The sequence below is a fragment of the Polistes canadensis genome, unplaced genomic scaffold (genome assembly GCF_001313835.1).
Source record: "Polistes canadensis isolate GaletaPanama2010 unplaced genomic scaffold, ASM131383v1 scaffold_36, whole genome shotgun sequence".
In the NCBI taxonomy this organism is placed as follows: domain Eukaryota; kingdom Metazoa; phylum Arthropoda; class Insecta; order Hymenoptera; family Vespidae; genus Polistes; species Polistes canadensis.
The window spans coordinates 944,397-963,515 of NW_014569583.1; the positions used below are offsets into that span (position 1 = coordinate 944,397).

The following is a 19,119-nucleotide window of genomic DNA, read 5'->3' on the forward strand; positions in this document are numbered from 1 at the left end:
TATCGTGTACAAGTAATATTGTTACGAATCGTGAAAATACGAAATTTCTAGACTGAGGGTAATAAACATGGAGATTTATATATATATATATTATAAGTGTTCTATATGTGTTGAAATAAAATAGAAATGGAGAATGATAAACTAAACGTTTCCTTACGTCCGCGTTTATATTTATATTCTGCTAGATGTGTGAATCGTAACACTCGTTGGCAAGTAACATGAACTCTCTCTTTCTCTCTCTTTCTCTTTTTCTCTCTCTCTCTCTCTCTCTCTCTCTCTCTATTTCTCTTTCTCTTTCTCACTCACTCTATCAGCTTCAGATTGATCGGCCAGATGTCTGCCCTTCGATATGTCTTAGACCCTCGAGTTAACCTAAATCTGTGCTATCTTACAACTTTTCCATTCGTATTACTTTCGCCGGCAAGTTACCTTAACACAATTTAATGAACCCCTTCTTCCTTAGGTCGCTTCTATTTTCATTTTTCTAGCTTTATTTCTTTCTTTCTTTCGAGTGATTCATATTTTCGAAAAATTTTTTGGTTCCTTTTTTTTTTTGTTTTTTTTTTCTTCTCTTCTAATATATCATATTCAAATTATCATCGTTAAATCCATTATCGAGAACAATCTAATTAATCGTGATTCTTATATATTTTTTGCGATCACGTCTAGTAATCGTTTAATTTCAGACTGTAGACGTAGTGTCTAACTATAATTTATTCAAGTTCGGCACGTTGCGTTCACGTATGCATACCGCGTTAAACGTCGTCGTTGTCGTGTTGTTCTCATCGTAAAATCGCGTGTGAGAAAAGACACAGGACTCGCGTGGCATCTCTCATCGTCATGGTGGTAGCTCTCTTTCGTATATATACAATATATATATGTATGTATACTTTTACACGAACACACACGTATTTAACGATCGGGCAATCTTTTTCACCTTTTCTAAGTATTTTTCTTCCCCTTTGATCGATGTTGTTACTACTAGTAAACGCTAGTAGTCGTTTACTTTATTCCAACTTCTTCGAAAGTTTCCAACGTGCTCGGGATGTAATCCGTCCCACAACGACAACGTTTAATTGTAATGTGACATACGCGAATCGGTTTGCCTAGAATTTTCCCTGAATCAACACGAAATTCGACCTGGTTCGAATTTTCAAAGTTTTTTCCTCTCTTAACCACCAATTTCCTACTTCTCCTCCGCACCGATCGATATCCACCCACCTTCTCTCTTTCTCTCTCTCTCTCTACGTGTCTCTCTCAGGTTATCTATTTTTTATTTTGTTATTTTTTCTTTTAACAATCAGACGAATCGCTCAGCATCGTACTATTTTTAGATACCGGATCTTCGATCTTTTATTAGATTGATTCGATCCATTCAATACTTTTTCATCTACGTTTATCTCTTACACACTCTCTCTCTCTCTCTATCTTTTGTATTTTTTTCTCTCCCATCTTTCTATCAAATTTTCAAACGAACGATTACATCATACATTAGCGTTTATGAAAGGAAGAAAGAAGAGATGAGCGATACGTCGATCAATTTTTCGAGGTTCATCAGAGGAAGCACCGTTTCTATTTTATTTTATTTTTTAGTTTTTTATTTTTCTTTAACGTATCTCAAATTCATGAAACGAAATCAAACGTTGATCGTAGATTCGATCCTGTACATTTATGTATTTAGATATATTATACACGAGTATGTATATAAATGACACACGTATATATGTAATTGTGTAAGACCGAAATTGGGGAATGTTAACACATACCAAATACGTCGATAAAGATCGAATATTTGGTTTTATTTTTATACATTTATATTTAGAGCATATACCAAGCGAACATGCGAATCTTGACATTCTCCAAATTCGGTGTTTCACGGTAACATGTATATATGTATAGGAACAAATCGATATACAAATCCACAGAATTATTATAAAACGCGAGCTAACTGACAATCTAGAAAGCAACCACACGGAGAAAGATACTTTAGAGAAAGAAGGAATAAACTTGTTTGATTCTGGCCGATCTAGCTTTAATGATCCGTAATATCGTACAATGACGATTGGTTGAGCGCGATTTGGCTTGCTAAATTTTCATTCAAGTTGAGATTACGCGCTTTCGCGTGTTAGACGTTTTTTCTCTCTCTCTTTCTCTCTCTCTCTCTCTCTCTCTCTCTGCATATATTTGCATTAGCGTATAAACGCGCTAACTTTCCTTCCCCTTTTATTTTTCTTCTTGTCCTAATTTAATATTATATCTTTTAAATTTACGTCTTACGACATAAATTTGAAATATTTTCTTCTTTTTTTTTCCTTTTATAAATCGTTGGAATATAATCTTTGTTTTTTTTCTTTTCTCTCGACAAAATAATTATAAATTTTGTTCGAGAGGTAAAAAAAAGCAAAAATAAAAAAAAAAATAGATCGAACGAGTGTTAATAATTTTGAAGTTAGTAATTTCCTTACTATCTTTCATCGTCATCGTCATCGTCGTGAGTCGAAGGATACATGCACATATACATAAACACATATATACATATATATTTATTTACAATTTAATCGTTTCGTAATTTAACCGAGGCGAATAATAAAGCATCTCACATCTGACCGAGTTTTAGTCGGCGATAAGTCGACGATAATACCAGCACGAGTTAGTGTTCCCCGGTGCTCGAGATATCGACTCGGCACGCCAGTTTCGAGATATTAATTAGGCTGATCGGTTGGTATCGCTAGGAGACGTACGTACTTGCACGCGTGTGTCTCTTCGACCGAAAACACAACATGTATTCTTGACTATTTTACGAGCCACCTTTTTTTTTTTTTTTGTTTTTTATTGCTATCCCAAACGAACAGCTAAATCAGAACAAGTCGAGGATAATATTATGTCTTTGTGTTTGCGATCTTTACGGATAAGTGCTTTTGTAATCGAGAGTAAAACAGCATTGTACTTATATTGGGTGGGTATTATATATATATATATATATATATATATGTAGATCGTATATAATACATATGTATTAATGTTTGTATAGTTTCCTGCAATATTAGCTAAAACCTTGATACTCGAGGAGATAATTTGATTGATGCATCGATGTAATATGATGTATGCCAAACGTATCTATGGGCTTTCTAAATTCGATGGATCGTCATCTATTGTCGGCCGGTGGTGAATGAACCTATCAATAATTCCTTTTCAACGAGAATGTTGTAACCCCTCTCCTTGATTATAAATAGATATTTATCAATACTGATTTTTTATAGAAAAACATTTGGCAATATTTTCTTCCATATAAAATTTGATCTCTATACATTTGATATAGAATCAAAAAAAGAACAAAAAATTCGAGTTATCTTTCAACCATAAAAAAAAAAAGAAATAAAAGTTCCTTTCAAAATAACACACAAGGAACGAATTGAAAGATGAAAGCTTTATTTTCCTAAGCTTTAATATTTATTCGATCGTGAAACGACATCTCTTAGGTAATAATACCAAGAGAGAAGAATAACTGTAGACATATGTGAGTGATCGTAAATATGCTAGCACCAAGTCGATTTAAAACTCTTTAACGTCCGCGATAAAGCCAGGTGGCTAGTTTGATTTCAACCTACACGTTGTATCTACAATGTTCAGAAGTAGTATACGTTATTCTATAGTTTTCACGCGAGCACGAAGCCCGTTGTAAAAAAGGATTTCTTCTCTACGAATGTAGATAAGTAATAACAAAAACTATATACTAGAAAATAACAAAAAATAATAATACTAATATAATATAATTTATATTTTTAGAAAATAATAATTTTTCGTTATATATCTTTTCTTTTATCTTTGTGCGACAAGTTTCGTCGATAGATTGGAAAAAAAAAAGAAAAAAAAGAATCATCGTTTACGTTTCTCGTATCATCTTTTTTCTATCTTCCTCGAGTATCTTTTATTATCGAACATATATCTTGTTTACTCCCTAGAGATTCGTTTTCCACTAAAACTCAGTCAGTCAGTCAGTCAGTCAGTCAGTAGTAGTGATGTATACCTTGGCAGTTTGCACTTACCTATCTACCTTGTCGTCGTTTTCAGAATCACTAGAAATCTCGTTATCGAGGACAAGAATTGTGTTTGGATTTATCTTCACGACTCGAGGGCATGATTTTCTTCAAGACTGATTTTCCTTTCTATCTTTTTTTTCTTACTTTCTTTATCCAACAAGACGAGATGTCTGTTAAGAATATAGTGGAGTTACAAAATAAACAAAAAAAAAAAGACTCGGTAATTCGATTTTTTTCCTTTGTACTATTCGCATTTTACGTTATTTTTCCTTTCGATAACGTCATCCATTCTACCATCTTAAAACGAATCACAGTAGGATGCTCGATTAGATTTTTTTTATTTTTCTTCTAACATGAGACATAAAAATTTTAATAAGTGGTGAATGTCGTAGAACGTTGCAGAATAAATGGATTATCCATCCGTGAAAGATTAAGATGGCATTTTGATCTTTTTTTTTTCTCTTAAGAAAAATCACTTTTGGAATTCGGATTATCCTTATTAAATTTAACCCGCGAGTAATATCATTATATCTATCTATCTATCTATCTCTCTCTCTTTCTTTTTCTTTCTCTCTCTCTCTCTCTTTTTAAAATACTGTGGTAATTATAAGATCCTATAATTTGATATCGATTTTTACTTTTCCAATATTTTCAATCAGAGTGTGCTTGTGCATATATAATATAATACATGCATACAGAAATATCATAAAGTTGTTCGAAACGTGAAAAATATTTTGGAAGGATGATCGCAAAGGTCACGTTTACATTAAAAACATTTATGCATATATATATGTCCGTCATATCGAATCCATCAAAAAAAAAATATATAGTTTATATGAAAACGCCAACGAGACGAAATTGACGCGTTCGTTGCATTTTTCTGACAATTTTTCAATGAAAAAAATAAAAAAATAGAAAAATTAAACAAAAAAACACGTTTGAAATATTATTCGATGGCATATTTATTTTTTGATAGAAATTGTGTGTTTCGGTCAGACGCGTGAGTAGTTTCCTATTAATTATTATCAATAACAATTTGAACTATCACTATCGTTATAACATCTAATCTTCGGAGTAAACTAAACGTGTTATCATCAATCGCGTATACATCTCCGACATTATGCGGCAATAACGGGGCTGACCCTCATCTCGTAACCCCACTTAAACTTAGCTGCCACGATTGGTAGCCCGTAGTTTGTTCTACACGAGAAAGCACCTAAGGAAACCAAAAAAAGAAAAGGATAAAAGAAAGCAACAGCAGCAACAGCAAGAAAGTAGCCAGTAACCACCTCTACCTATAATAGTATCCATGACGTCCAATGGATTGACTCAAACCTTCTTCTTCTTCTTCTTCTTCTTCTTCTTCTTCTTCTTCTTCTTCTCAGCTTCGTGCCTTACCATAAAGCTAAGAAACATTTTCTAAAAGATTCGAAGAATTTCTTATTTCTCGTATTAGTCAGATAAATAATACGAACATTAAAGTAGATTTACTACATTGTTCAGTTAACTCAAAAATCCACTCATCGTTAATGGACATTTTGTTATATTATATATATATATATATGTTTTATTTATTATATCACAAAGAGAGTTATTTTTTGTGTTCCCCTTTCCATACGAAATATTAGAATTTAAGTGATTCTTGACGTTCGAGAAAATTGAAATAAAACGATCGCGTTAATAAGTCCCTTATAAAATGTTACCCTCCTGGTAATAAGGTTCATTATATTTTTTTAATTGATTAAACGTGAATATTACGAGAATCGAGGGAAAAAAGATTGGGGTGGTGGTGGTGGTAGTGGTGGTGGTGGTTTGACGCTATATTGGCTATCCCTTTGATTAGATGTGAAAGCAAGCGAAAACCTTCCGATATAGCTTACCTTAATTAACGCTTTGCGGCTGGCAGGTATTTGATTCTCCACAATCCTATATGAACTTGCTCGTTATCGACGTTTATCTATATATACTATATATATATATATCTGTGTACTCCTAACAAATATACTGAAGTTATCCCCTTTTTCTTTTTTTTTCCATTAAACTTCTTTTTACGATGTTAATTTTTTTGAATTACTATCCATCATTAAATTAAACGATTGACTCGTAACAAAAAAAAAAACAAAACAAACAAAATAAACAATCAAAATAAATTCGTGTAAAAGGATTAATTTATTATTGGTTTATCTATTTTATTAATTTTGATCTATTACCGTTATTGAAATAAGATTCAAAGATAGAAAATAATAATGTCTTCGGGGTAAGTGGAGAAAAAAATAATCACGTTTCTGGTATCTCGTCAGGTTGAAAGTCAAGTCTTTATTGCTCGAACATTTTCCCGTTGTAGTATTAGTAGTAGTAGTAGTAGTACCTAGTTGTTAATCTTCTGGACCAGAAATAGCTTCCGGTACGAATCCGTTTACGAAGAAGAGATGTACCCGGTATACCCGAGTACCTGTCTAGTTCCACGCCCTTTAATTATCTACGCTCTGACACACGAACTAGCTGTAACAAAGAATAACGATATTACCATTATGCTCATGGAAAAAAAACACGAACGAGAATACTATTACTATATTATATTCTTCATTCTCTCCAACTTCTCTATCTCCTCTCTCATTCTCTTAATACTTTCCTCTTGTTCGTCTTCTTTCGAGGTAATATAGAGGTCGTAGTATTTTAAACGACGAAAGTTATTGACCAGTTAGCAGTCGAAGAAAACCCTTTGTTCTCCAAACTACTCGAACCTTTTTAATCGTCTTTCCTTTAACGATCGTTTGATTTCTTCTTTTTTTCTTTTAATTTCCTTTGCTCACAATCCAGTGTCAGTTTTTTCGTTTTATCTCATATATATATTATACTTTCTTCTTAAAATAATATTACAAGTTTTTCTTTTTTTTTTTTTTTTTTTTTTTAATATTAAACAAAGGGATGATGATGGTAGAAGAAGGGTTCCTCTCGATAAAAGTTTTAAAACGTGTCAAATCTAAAGAGAGAGAGAAAGAAAGAGAGAAAGAAAAACAAAAAGAAATAAATAAAAAAGAGAAAGAAGGAACAAGGAAGAAAAAATCCGNTAATTTCCTTTGCTCACAATCCAGTGTCAGTTTTTTCGTTTTATCTCATATATATATTATACTTTCTTCTTAAAATAATATTACAAGTTTTTAATTTTTTTTTTTTTTTTTTTTTTTTTTTTTTTTTGAAATATTAAACACGATACAACAACAGCGGTGATCTTTGGTCTCACTATGTTTTCTTGTCAAATCTAAAGAGAGAGAGAAAGAAAGAGAGAAAGAAAAACAAAAAGAAATAAATAAAAAAGAGAAAGAAGGAACAAGGAAGAAAAAATCCGTGGGCGTTGTTTGTCCCTGGCCTCTGGTTGGTTGAGTTGAGTTGAGTTCGTTGATATTGCCTTATGATGCACATGAAAATGATTTAGGAACGTTTTCGAATCACACAAAAGAATCTGAAAGTTCGTTGACCGTCCTTTCGGTAGGTCTCCTCAGACTCCTCCTCACCATCGGTGTTCGTCGTGTGCCCTTGGAATTCCTTATATGATTCGTACCTCTATGGTTCTTTCTTCGTGAGAAGAAATTTCTCAATCAGCGTTTTTCCCCGAGATAATAATAATAATCGCTTTAAATTTTCCTCCAATTTTTTTTCATTTCTTTTTTTAATCTTATCGTCTAAAGAATTTGATCAAGAATTTTGTAAAGATGAATTATGGTATTTGAAGCATTTTTAACAAATTCTTTTGACTAACACGTTCAAATAACTCGTTTAATTTTTCAACGAGAAAAATAATCCATGTACGTTTTTGTTTTTTTTTTTTTTATGGATCTTTAATAAGAAAAACATTTTATTTATCTTCTCCTTGTGCACGTTTCAACGATGATGATAATATACCATCATCGTGTGCAACTTTGTAATCAACCAATTTTATCGTATCTTTTATTATTTCTTTCATTTTCATTTTCTTTTCTTATCTTTTCTTTTTTTTGGGGGGGGGGATTTTATTTGGCTCCCATCCGCGTATCCTCTCTTGGGATACTGTGTGTTAGTTCGGCGTAAAGTGTACGTTTGGAATTTACCCATAGGATAACTCTCAACATCCACCCACGGACACTTTGCGACGAAGAAGAAGTTTCAGGTTTCGTTTCGTTCGTTTCTTTCCTTCTTCGAAATGAAAAAAAAAAGAGAAAGAGAAAGAATAAGAAAAAGAGGAAAAAGGGAAAGGTTTGGTGGAGGATTACAGATGTCTACCTCCTAGATGTTGTATGCAAATTTCTACCTTCTATCTCTGCACAGGCAGACACGTCGAGCTATATGAATCATGCTCCGCGCTTCTTGATGAAAATAAGAGAAAGAGAAAGATAAAGAGATAGAGAGGGAAAGAAAGATATCCAAATGGTTATGGGAGAGTTGAAAAACGGGAAATACGTCAGACAAAACGGTAAATATTGTCACCTTTTTTTTATTCGGTGCCAACGTTCAACTGCAAAACTGAAATAGTTCCTAACTCTCGAGTTATCGTCACCAAGTTCGTACATTTTCATTTCTCGATAATTTGCATTATTCGACAGTGTCTCCCTACGCGAAATAAAAAAAAAAGAAAAAGAACATTCTTTTCCTTAAATTGGACTCAATCCAATTTTAAGTTCCATTTCTCGTTGGTTTATAAACGATATCAATTATATTAATTACTATCCACACCGAAACTAAATAATTTTATGCAGAGATTGCGGGAAAACGAATATCCGCATCGGATCGATAAAAAAGAAGAACGAATTTTCGTCGTTATATATTATTATAAATCAAGATACTTTTGAATAAACAAAATAAGAATAAAGAATAATAATATATTCAAAGAGTAGTGTGACGTTGAATGAGTTTGACATAATAATCATTTTTGTAGTGAAAAATACGTAATAAAACCAGCAACCATCACCCTCTCTCATTGATGATGAGTAAATGTTGTTATTATAAACTATTGGGTATATAATAAACTCATTGTGACTTTGTGACTCTCTCTTTCTCTCTTTCTCTCTTTCTCTTTCTCTCTTATCCTTGACCAGTACAAGCAACGAACGAACAAACGATAAAATGAACGGTAGCCCTGTGATAGATCACACACATACACACACACATAGAGAGAGGTTGGTCCGTTTACTGGCACGTAACGAAGACGGTCACGCGAGCTCCAGGAGCTCGTGCATAATGACCGTGATCTACGGGGCCGTGTATAGCAACGAGAGCAATACTAACCAAGTCACTGGTAGGTTGGTAACGACGACAAAGACAACCGATGAACCAACCAACCAACGAACGTACGAACGAACGAACGAACAAACCTTGCCTTCCATTATTCGAACGGAACGAACCGCAATCAAGAGAGAAAGAGATGGCCCCGAGGCGTGTCGGCCTCGAGACATCGATGGCGAACTCGATTTTCTAATGGGGTGGAGGGGTTGGAGCACTCGAATTATCATCCGCTCCTGAAATTGGCCTTGGAAAATTTCCACCCAACTTACATACTTCCTTCTCCCTATCTTTTTGTTTTTCAAGTTTTTCCCTTTTTCCCCACATCTTTCTTTCTTCTCTCTCTCTCTCTCTCTCTCTCTCTCTCTCTCTCTCTCTCTCTCTCTCTCTATTTCTTTTTCTTTTTCTTTTATATACAGTGATTAGGAAAAATGTTCCCTCGTTTAGGTGATAATCTCTCGTAATCCATTCTATTTTTATTTTTATTTATTATTCATATACATATATATATTTGAGAGAGTAATCTATAAAATAAAATAATTAAAAAAAAATAGATAGAAAACGATGATATACTTAGTCTCTCTTTGTTTAAAAAACTTTTTATTTCAAATATGGGGGTGGTGGTGTAAGTCAAGGTAAAAAATAACTTTGCCCAAGAAGAAAAGAAACCCTTCGGGCACTATTTTCGTGTGTACTATGTGTGTGTATTTTTTTCTTTTTTTTTTTGTTGTATATTTCCGTTCTCGTTCGTAAAACATCCCCGTTTACATTGGTTTCGATCGGAAAATTAAAGGTCGACGTTGACGTAAGGAAACTCCGTGCCTCGCGTTACTTTTTCTTTTTTATTGTTGGAGGAGGAGGAGGAGGCAGGGCGGAAGGGAAAGAAGTAGCCCTTCGAGCAATTCGCAACTTTATATTTTTCTCTTCTTTTTTTTTTTCTCGTAGAGAGAGAGAGAGAGAGTGAGTGAGTGTGTGTATGTGTGTGTGTTTGTGTGGTACGCGATAGAAGAAGTATGTCAGTGAGCGGGTTTTGATCAAAAGGTGAAATCAAAAGAAATGCTGCGGTGCTGTTTGGTGCCGATTTTAAAAGAAAAGATAGAAAAGATAGATAGATAGATAGATAGATAGATAGATAGATAACTGTGCGAAGTGAAAAGATCGAACGGTTTTGGTTATCGATGCGCAGGGAACGGTTATTCTACTTCCTGCTGCCTAACATTTTCATGAAAACGATCGTGACCATTAGCGGAAGAAGAAGGTGAAATTGCAAAAAAGAGAGAGAGAGAGAGATAGTGAGAGAGTGAGAAAGAAAGGAAGAAAGAAATAAAGAAAGAGAGAGAGAGAGATGAAAGAGAAAATGATAGCGGAAATAGCAAAAGCTTCAGAACTGTAAAACGTGTGTGTGTATGTATGTGTGTGTTGGTCTCTGCTGCTGCTGCTGTCCGTCTCTCTGTATACATATATAGATATGTAATGATTCAGCCTACGGAAGGAAAAAATATTTCGGAGATCGAAGAACAGCTTTTCTATCACACGGTTCTTTATCCGAGAGCTTTTCGTTGAAAAATTCTCAAAGAGAAGGAGGAGAGTCCTTTTTTTTCTATCTTTTTGTCTACTTTTAGATATATATCTCTCTCTCTTTCTCTCCCTCTATTTCTCTCTTTATCTATCTCTCTCTTTCTCTCTTAAAATTAAGAGAGAAAAAGAGACTCGAATGAGCCGATATATATTTGATTCTCGTTGAAGAAGGCTTTTCTTTCTTCGAAAAAACTCGAATAGTAGTAACTCGATACGTGATAAAGAAATAAACGAGAAGAGGAAGAAGAAGAAGAAGAAGAATAAAAGAAAAAAAGGAAGAATATAGAATTGTTAATAATTCGAATCAACGATAATGGATGCCTTGGAATTGCAAGCTGCCCTGGTGAAGTTGGATCCGGCGACTACGGTGACGCCGATCACTTCGAATGTCAAACTGATGTCGTCTCACCATCGTATTGCCTTTGCTGTCGACGTAGACGATGACGATCTTACCCTAAGAAGAAATACTTTGGAAGTCGATGAAAAACAGTCGATCGGTGTTGGTAATTGCTCATCATCAAGCGTTGAACATCAACAGAGTTCTTCATCGACTATTACCACTACCTCGAGCACCGGGGGAACGGTTACGAATGCTACGAGGAAACTTCAGAACGCGAATTGTGGTGGCGCCAGTCTGACGATGACTACTACTACTACTAATACTACTACCCATCAGAATCATCATACCAGCCAACAACAGATGGGGGTGTCCAAGTGTAATCTCGTCGAGGTCAGGTGACGCCAGCCCTGCTTCGGCGTTAACATGATTTATCACACCTATCCGCCGCACCGTGGTATCAAGCACTATGTTAAATATGCGAAGGAGAAGAGACATCATCATCACACTATGCATCATCAGCATCATAGATCTCATGTGGTAAGTCCACGTATTGTCTCGTGATCAACAACGATCCTTCGATGTGTACCGACAAAGATTATTATTATTATTATTATTATTATTCTTTATTTCTCTATCTCTATCTCTATCTTTCTCTATCTCTTTCTCTCTTACGAGGATTCTAATTCTGTTAAAATCAATGTGCATTCTATCAAGGACATTAAACGTACAACGATGATACCAAATGTCTTTCAGATTGATCATTATCACTTTGATATTTCTCATGACGAATAGTCACCGTTCTTAGAAATGCCATTATTGCAACCATGTGATCTAATCATTTATTAGAAAGTAAATATTAAAAGGAAAAAAAAAATAAAAGAAAAAAGAAACTTTGTTATACGATACGAGATTTCTATATTGTTTTTTTTTTTTTTCGAATAGCATGAAAGAAACTACCACCACCCCATATAGTATAAATATATATATATACAGTAAGAAAGAGGAAGTTTGTGTTTTCCCAGTTCATAGTTCAAGTTATAACAGGGAAGAAACGTTACCAGTGTAGAGATTACCAGTGAAGATCTTGGGTTCCTTCCCAATGGATTCGCTTTGATTCGTATCTAATGTTGCGACAGGTCTAAGAGTTTGTGCTCGAGAACACGGCAAATGTGTATCACCAAGTCAACGAACAATGCGATATGCGTTCTCTCATGGTAGTGGTATTTTGCTGCAGCGATAGCAACAGCACCATCACTACCACCTTGTACCCCTGTTGTACATAATTCGATATAGAGGGACGAACACGGTTCATGACAGTATATATTTAGGTGTAAGTGTTTCTGTGTGTATATGTCTACATATTTAACCTATGTATGTGCATGTATCTATCTCAAGGGAGAAGAGATCTCGCAGTTAACCGAGGTATAATCGGTCCATCGCAGCATTCGAGTATCATTCGAGATCGCTAACGTTAATAGATGCGCTAGTCCCTCTTCCCCACCCTCCCCACCCCTCCTCTCCTCTTAACCATTTCATTCTCTCTCTCTTTCTCTTTTTCTCTCTATGGTTTCAAGTGTAGGTAGGTGCATATATGCATGTAGAAGTAATAGAACGAGTGTTGAACGATTAATATAACATTTTGTTATCGTTTTGTTCGTCGAATGCTTTCAATTAATTTCTCTCTCGATAATAAATGTTTTCAAGAGTTTGTAGATAGAAGAAAATGAATAAATCTTTTTTTATTTCTTTACAAAATTTATTATGGTCGAATGGTTTATTGGATTTTCTTTCTCTCTCTCTCTCTCTCTCTCTCTCTCTCTCTCTCTCTCTCTCTCTCTCTCTCTCTCATATATGTATTGATATCAATTTGTGTATTTGTTGTGTGGAATTCGTTAAAGGAGTTAATACATTTATTTTTAATGTTTCTCGAGATAATATAATATACCTATCTATTTTTCAACGAATCGCAATTAAAACCCATTGTTATATCGTTTACATGGTAAATGCGAATTATCGGGGAGGGGAGAGGGGGAGCGAAAAAAATACCGTGCATTCGCGGTGAAGCGTTGGTTCAAAAATGATTCACTTTCGAGTTGTTCACGTGTATGCACATCGCTATCGGAAAAAAGTCATGTAAAATCTATTCAACGATTGCATTACAAAGCTTGGGAAAGTAGAGATTATCAAATTGTTGTGAAATCTCGACAGAAAAAAAAATAGAAAAATAACGTTGATTTAAAAAGTACTACACTATGATATATATAAACATATGGTTTTAACTAATGGATTTTATTGGATTTTCTATTTGCATAAATTTGCAATTAAAAACTGCCGTCGAACGACACGGATATATGAAACGTCACTCGTTATCTAAAATTACGTGTACATACGTATGTACGTACATACATGATTCTTGCTAACAAACCATTAAAAATTCATAAACTCGAGGTGTCGTTTAATTTTTCTTGCCTCTTGTTTTGTATCTTTTTTTTTGAGAGAGAAAGAGAGAGAGAGAGAGAGAAAGAGAGAGAGAAGGAAAATCAAATGTGCAACCATCTTTACAAGATTATTCATTCAAGGAGAGTCCAACGTTTTTCTTTGTTCTTCTTGTTATTTTTTTATTTATCAACGCAACCGTACTGACTTTAGATTCACTATTGACTGGTTTATCCAAATAGTATTAGGTTCTCAGAGAAGAGGAACAGTGAAAGAATAAAAGGGTGTAACAACGTATAGGACACATCTGTGAACTATACACGTACACGTACACACACACATTGCGTATATACATGTAACTGTATCTACAGATGGACAGAGATAAATGGATAGATATCGACGAGCAAGAGATAGATAGAGAGAGAGAGAGAGAGAGAAGGAAGGAAATTGGGCGTCCGTTGTCCTCGGACATTTCGCATGTACCGGGTGTTGTGCAGATCGATACCATGGAGTCTTGTAACTCGACCGTTTCCACCGGAGAAGCCTCTTTTTTTTTTCTTGTCCATGTAACGACATATACATCGGTAGCACGTGCGAATTTGAACAACGTACCGTTTCACATACGCATTAACATATATATATACAATATATATATATATATATGTGTGTATATATGTATGTTTGTATGTGTGTAAATACATACACGCTTACGATTTACATATGCATGTCTCTACGGCACCCTTCGTTATCGGACGAACTGCCTGCGGCACGACTTTGGTCCACACAACATGTTCACTCTCATATTTAGGGCGGTTCTCGACGACCAAAAGTGTCACCGTCGTGTCCTCTTTTTCACCGTGTACACATAGACATAGGGAAGGGTTAAAAAAAGGAAGATGGGAAAGAAAAAGTAATGGACAAAAAAAAAAAATAAAAAGAGTGAGAAAGAGAGAAATAGTAAAAGGGTGATACTACAGTGACCAGGGCCACCAATCTTTTAATTAAGGATTTAAGCCATGGATTTAACGTGGGCTCGAAAAAACGTTGTATACACGTGCTTACACGCGCGTGAGAGATTTAAGTCTCTTTGATTTTCTCTCTTGCTCTCAACTCGCCTCCGCTGATATCTTTCAATACCCTTTTTCTCACATACTTTCTTAAAGTACGTGTTCCGATGTCGAAGACTGACGAACGCTACCTCGAAGAGGCTTCTGACGTGTTGCTATCGATATTCTCTCACACGATAGACAATATATATATGTACTAGCCCTTTTAAAGGGTCTACTTATGTATATCGGTTTTGGATACCACGGATTTTCACGCAAAATTGGGTGAGAGGCTTTGTCTGTTTGATTATCGATAGGGAAAATCGAAATCACTTATAAAACGTGTTACACCTTGCAGTGTACACCTGATCATTCTTTTCATCTTATTGTTCTTCTCCTTTCTTTTTCTTTTTTTTGCTTTTTATTTTTTTTCTTTTCTTTTCTTTTCTTTTCTTTGTTCGAGTCTGTTAGAGATAAATCTATTTCAAAGAAAGAGATATCTTAACGATTGACGTTTCATTCTAGTTCAGTGGATTAAGAGCGCGGGGGTGGAGGGGGACCAGAGAAGGAAAATGTCTGGCTGTTTTCTTCTTATACGCACACCTTTCTCTTAAATATCATAATGATTTCGAGAGAGTTGATCTCCACGTCTCGTAAATTACAGGATGTGCGTGATCGAAGGAAACAATTCACAACTCTCGGACCATATCCTTTCGACCACATGTAGATGCAATTTTCGAAATGCAATTTTGTTAAACGTTCCCCTTTTTAAAAAAAAAACAAAGATCGAGACAAGCGAGAGACGGTTAAAAAAAATTTATCAATGAATAGAAAACACGCGTTTTTTTTTTGTATAAAGAAATATTTTCTTACCTCCGTGATGTGTTTATATTATACCATGGTCTCTTTCATTTTCTCTTTACTTCTTAAAAAAAAAAAAAAAAAAAAAAAGAGAGATAGAAGAACTAGAAGACTAAAAAGGATTCTGTCCTTGGCCCGAAACTCTCGTTCCATGGATATATTTATCCAAGAAAGCGTATCTAACGTTTCAGGAGAAATGATTATTAATAAATATGAGAACTTTCGTAACATGGACGCACAATAATGTTGGTTCAAATAATACGACATTTTTCCCCTAGTTATTATACAAAGTTTTCAAATTTATAAGGATCCGCGATTAACAAACTTTTATAAAATATTTAATAAAAAACATTTCGAGACTACTTGTATTATATACGTTTAAAATTGTTCATGCAAAAATTGTTCATTCAACTATCGTAATAATATAAATAACGAATATTAAAAATAAAGAAGATCTAAACGTGGATGACGAAATTTTCGTATTTTTTCTGTAGACACGAGGAAAATATCATATATATATATATATGTATCTACCTATATGAGAACTAAAAATAGAATGCAAATATGTATATTCGATGTTAGACGACAAGTACGTGTGTGTCTCCATATGGAAACGAATCTTTGACTGCAGTCGATCTCTTTATTTTGAACGAACGAAGTGGATTAACCAAACAGGATTTTCCGAAGCCCTCGTGTCTCGTTTGCGCATACCCTACTATTTTACCACCACGTGTTGCAGTCTTGTTCAACAAGAGTTCTTATTTTTTTCCTTTTTATCAAGAAATATATTTATTCTTTGACCATGCGTCATATATACTATATATGAGCGTGAAAAAATTGGTAAACTTTCGTGTCGGATTATTTCTAACGTAATCTCTCTCACGATCACGATATAAATTCGATTCGCACGAATGATATATATCCCAATCTTCGATGAAGTCGTTGTCTGGTGAGAAAAACTTTCGTAATCGAATTTAATCATATATACTTATGTTACCCCGCGACGTATATATATATATATATATATATTCGCGAAGAAAGATAGGGTACGAGGGGGAGGGAACGTTTTGAAAATGGCACGTGCGTAAAACGCGCTACGAAACCTAGTGTGGCACGTGCTAACTAAAATTATATACATACACACAAATCCCACGTAGAAAGTTAGTCAAAGCTTATGATATAAACACAAGAGTAAATTTAATAAATCATAGTTTAAAGAAGAAGAAGAAGAAGAAGAAGGAGAAGAGAAATAAATTGACGAAAGCAATTACGACATATTTTATTACTTTCCATAAATATTTACGTCGTTTACTTAACAGCTACCAGCATTCTCTTCCTTTATGACTTTAAGACGCTGTCTTCTTTACTTTTTTTATTTTTCTTTGTCTTCCATCCCGTACCAAAACGCAGATTCAGCTTCGGTGCACTCGCGGAATCGAGGCCATGACACGCTCCGTTATTTTTCTAGTACCGTTCCTTACGTGTATATATAGTTATGCAGTACAAACGGGATATAGCAAAGCGAATAAGATTTTAAAGGAGCCTTTTTAATATCGACGTAACGTGAATTTTAATATCGAAGGAAGGAAGGAAGGAACGAACGAACGAACCTTACTACGTCGAGCATGGAATAATCCTTTTCCTTCGGGCGAGTACCATGTGTGTTATATATATAAATTTCATAGTCTGTTTATTTTTTTTTAAAAAAGTCTACGTAACACGTACTTACGAATAATCGTCGATTCGATGAAATGATTATTTGTGCAAGAGTTTAAGTAGTAGTAGTAGTAGTAGTAATATTTAAAATTAAATATTTTACAAAGACAAACGAAGTTAAGATCCCATTACCTTCGTTGTAATACGCCATCTCACTACGGTGTACATAACCCTCGATTATAATTAACATATAAAATCTATTCGAGTATTCCTAATACCCGCTGCTATTAATCTGTTGAGAATGGAAAATTACAAGGATCGAAATGGCGAAATTATTTTCAAAGTTAAGCTCGCGCGAGGGCGTACTTGAATGATTCTCTTCCTGACTTATCTCTTCTTATTCTATTATACTTAAAAGAGATACTGCGCAGCAGTAGGTACGTACGCGTACATACATACAATACTACTTATGTGTTGTTCGCATAATCTTTCTTACTGGCCAACTATTTTGCGAGATACTTTCCATATAAACGATACTATCAGATCCGTATATACGTCAGAAAAAAGTATCATGATATTCAAAACGATTCTATTTAAAAAAGTTCACATACTTTAACTAGTGAGGAACCTCGATCTTGTTATTATACTTTCAGACAAAAATCTCCACTAAATTTAAAATATTTATTTAACGATTGATCCGAAGAAGAACAAATAATAAAAAGAATGATTTAACAATATAAAAAAATCGTCTACGTTCGATGTGGTAGTGGATGGCATTGAGAGTATTCCTTTACCCCAAGGCCAACACTTTCCAAATGTGGTCCAGTTAACTTGGTAACAAAGATCTTTCCTATTCGTGTGTACAATAGCTCTCTATCTCTCTCATACTTCTTCCAAATATAGAAAACAAAACGTGATGTATATATGTATACATATTCGAACAATTTTACTCCTATTCAAAAGACATTACATAACATTTCTGACAAATTATAAATGAGATTCTATATGAATATAGAAACCCATTATTTCTCACTCTCTCTCTCTCTCTCTCTCTCTCTCTCTCTCTCTCACCTCGTTTTCATATTTATATGATATTTCGGTTATCACAGAGAAGAAAATTCGTTCGTTATTGACCACCGATGAAGAAAATGGATGATAGTCGAAGGAGAATCTCCCTCACCTCCCCTTTACTCCCCCGTTGGTCGGAAACAGTGGACGAAAAGGAAACAATGGGATTCCAGAAGCGTTTCGATTAGAAATTATAATACGCTTACGCTTCCGCGGGACAGTCCAGATGTGTATGTGTGTGTGTATATTTATCGTGAGTTACTCGTATGTGTTGGAGCCAGGGAGCAGGGGGTGAGGAGAATCGGTCAGTCGGATAGCAAACATAATATTTGACGGAGGTAAGCACGCCACGACGAACAAAGTCGTGTACGTGAAGCCAACTTCGTTCCGTTTGTATATCCGACCGATCAGTGCCTGTCCGACCATCCTTACCGAAGGACGCCATAAACGAGCTTTTGCGTCGCGGAAAGAAAAAAAGAAAGAAAGAAGGAAAAAGAAGAAAAAAAGAAAAAAGATCTCTACCATATTTTTTTCTTTCAAAATTGTTCACTCACATTTTATACTCATACGACGGTACATGTAGACATATATATATATAAATATATGTACGTATACTATTCGTTTTGTTTTATATTTTAGTAATCACTGCTTTACGTTTTGATGCTTTTTTATGTTTGCTATCGCGTAAGTAAATGCGGGGAAAAAAGAAAAGTGTCCGAAGATTTGGCCCCACGTGTCTCTTATCGATCCACAGCCTCGATATTTTTCTTGTAAGAATATTTGAAAAAATATCGTCTTTATTTGGATGTGTTTTTTTATTTTAGAAACATGGTTGAGA

The 19,119-nt window shown here is 34.6% G+C and overlaps 2 protein-coding genes across 3 annotated transcripts in view; both read left to right on the forward strand.

Moving 5' to 3' along the window:
* Window positions 1-19,119, forward strand: part of LOC106784481 (probable serine/threonine-protein kinase dyrk2) — a 98,165-nt gene that overhangs the window by 14,325 nt on the left and 64,721 nt on the right. The gene's annotated exons all lie outside the window — the stretch shown is intronic.
* LOC106784483 lies at window positions 10,244-11,621 on the forward strand. The gene is made up of 2 exons (XM_014744070.1): window positions 10,244-10,554; window positions 11,043-11,621. The coding sequence occupies exon 2, from the start codon at window positions 11,188-11,190 to the stop codon at window positions 11,611-11,613; it is 426 nt and encodes a 141-aa protein (XP_014599556.1). The 5' UTR covers window positions 10,244-10,554; window positions 11,043-11,187; the 3' UTR covers window positions 11,614-11,621.

Excerpts from the sequence above, each read along its gene's own strand:
- LOC106784483 (XM_014744070.1), top strand. The coding sequence starts at position 11,188 with ATGGATGCCTTGGAATTGCAAGCTGCCCTGGTGAAGTTGGATCCGGCG.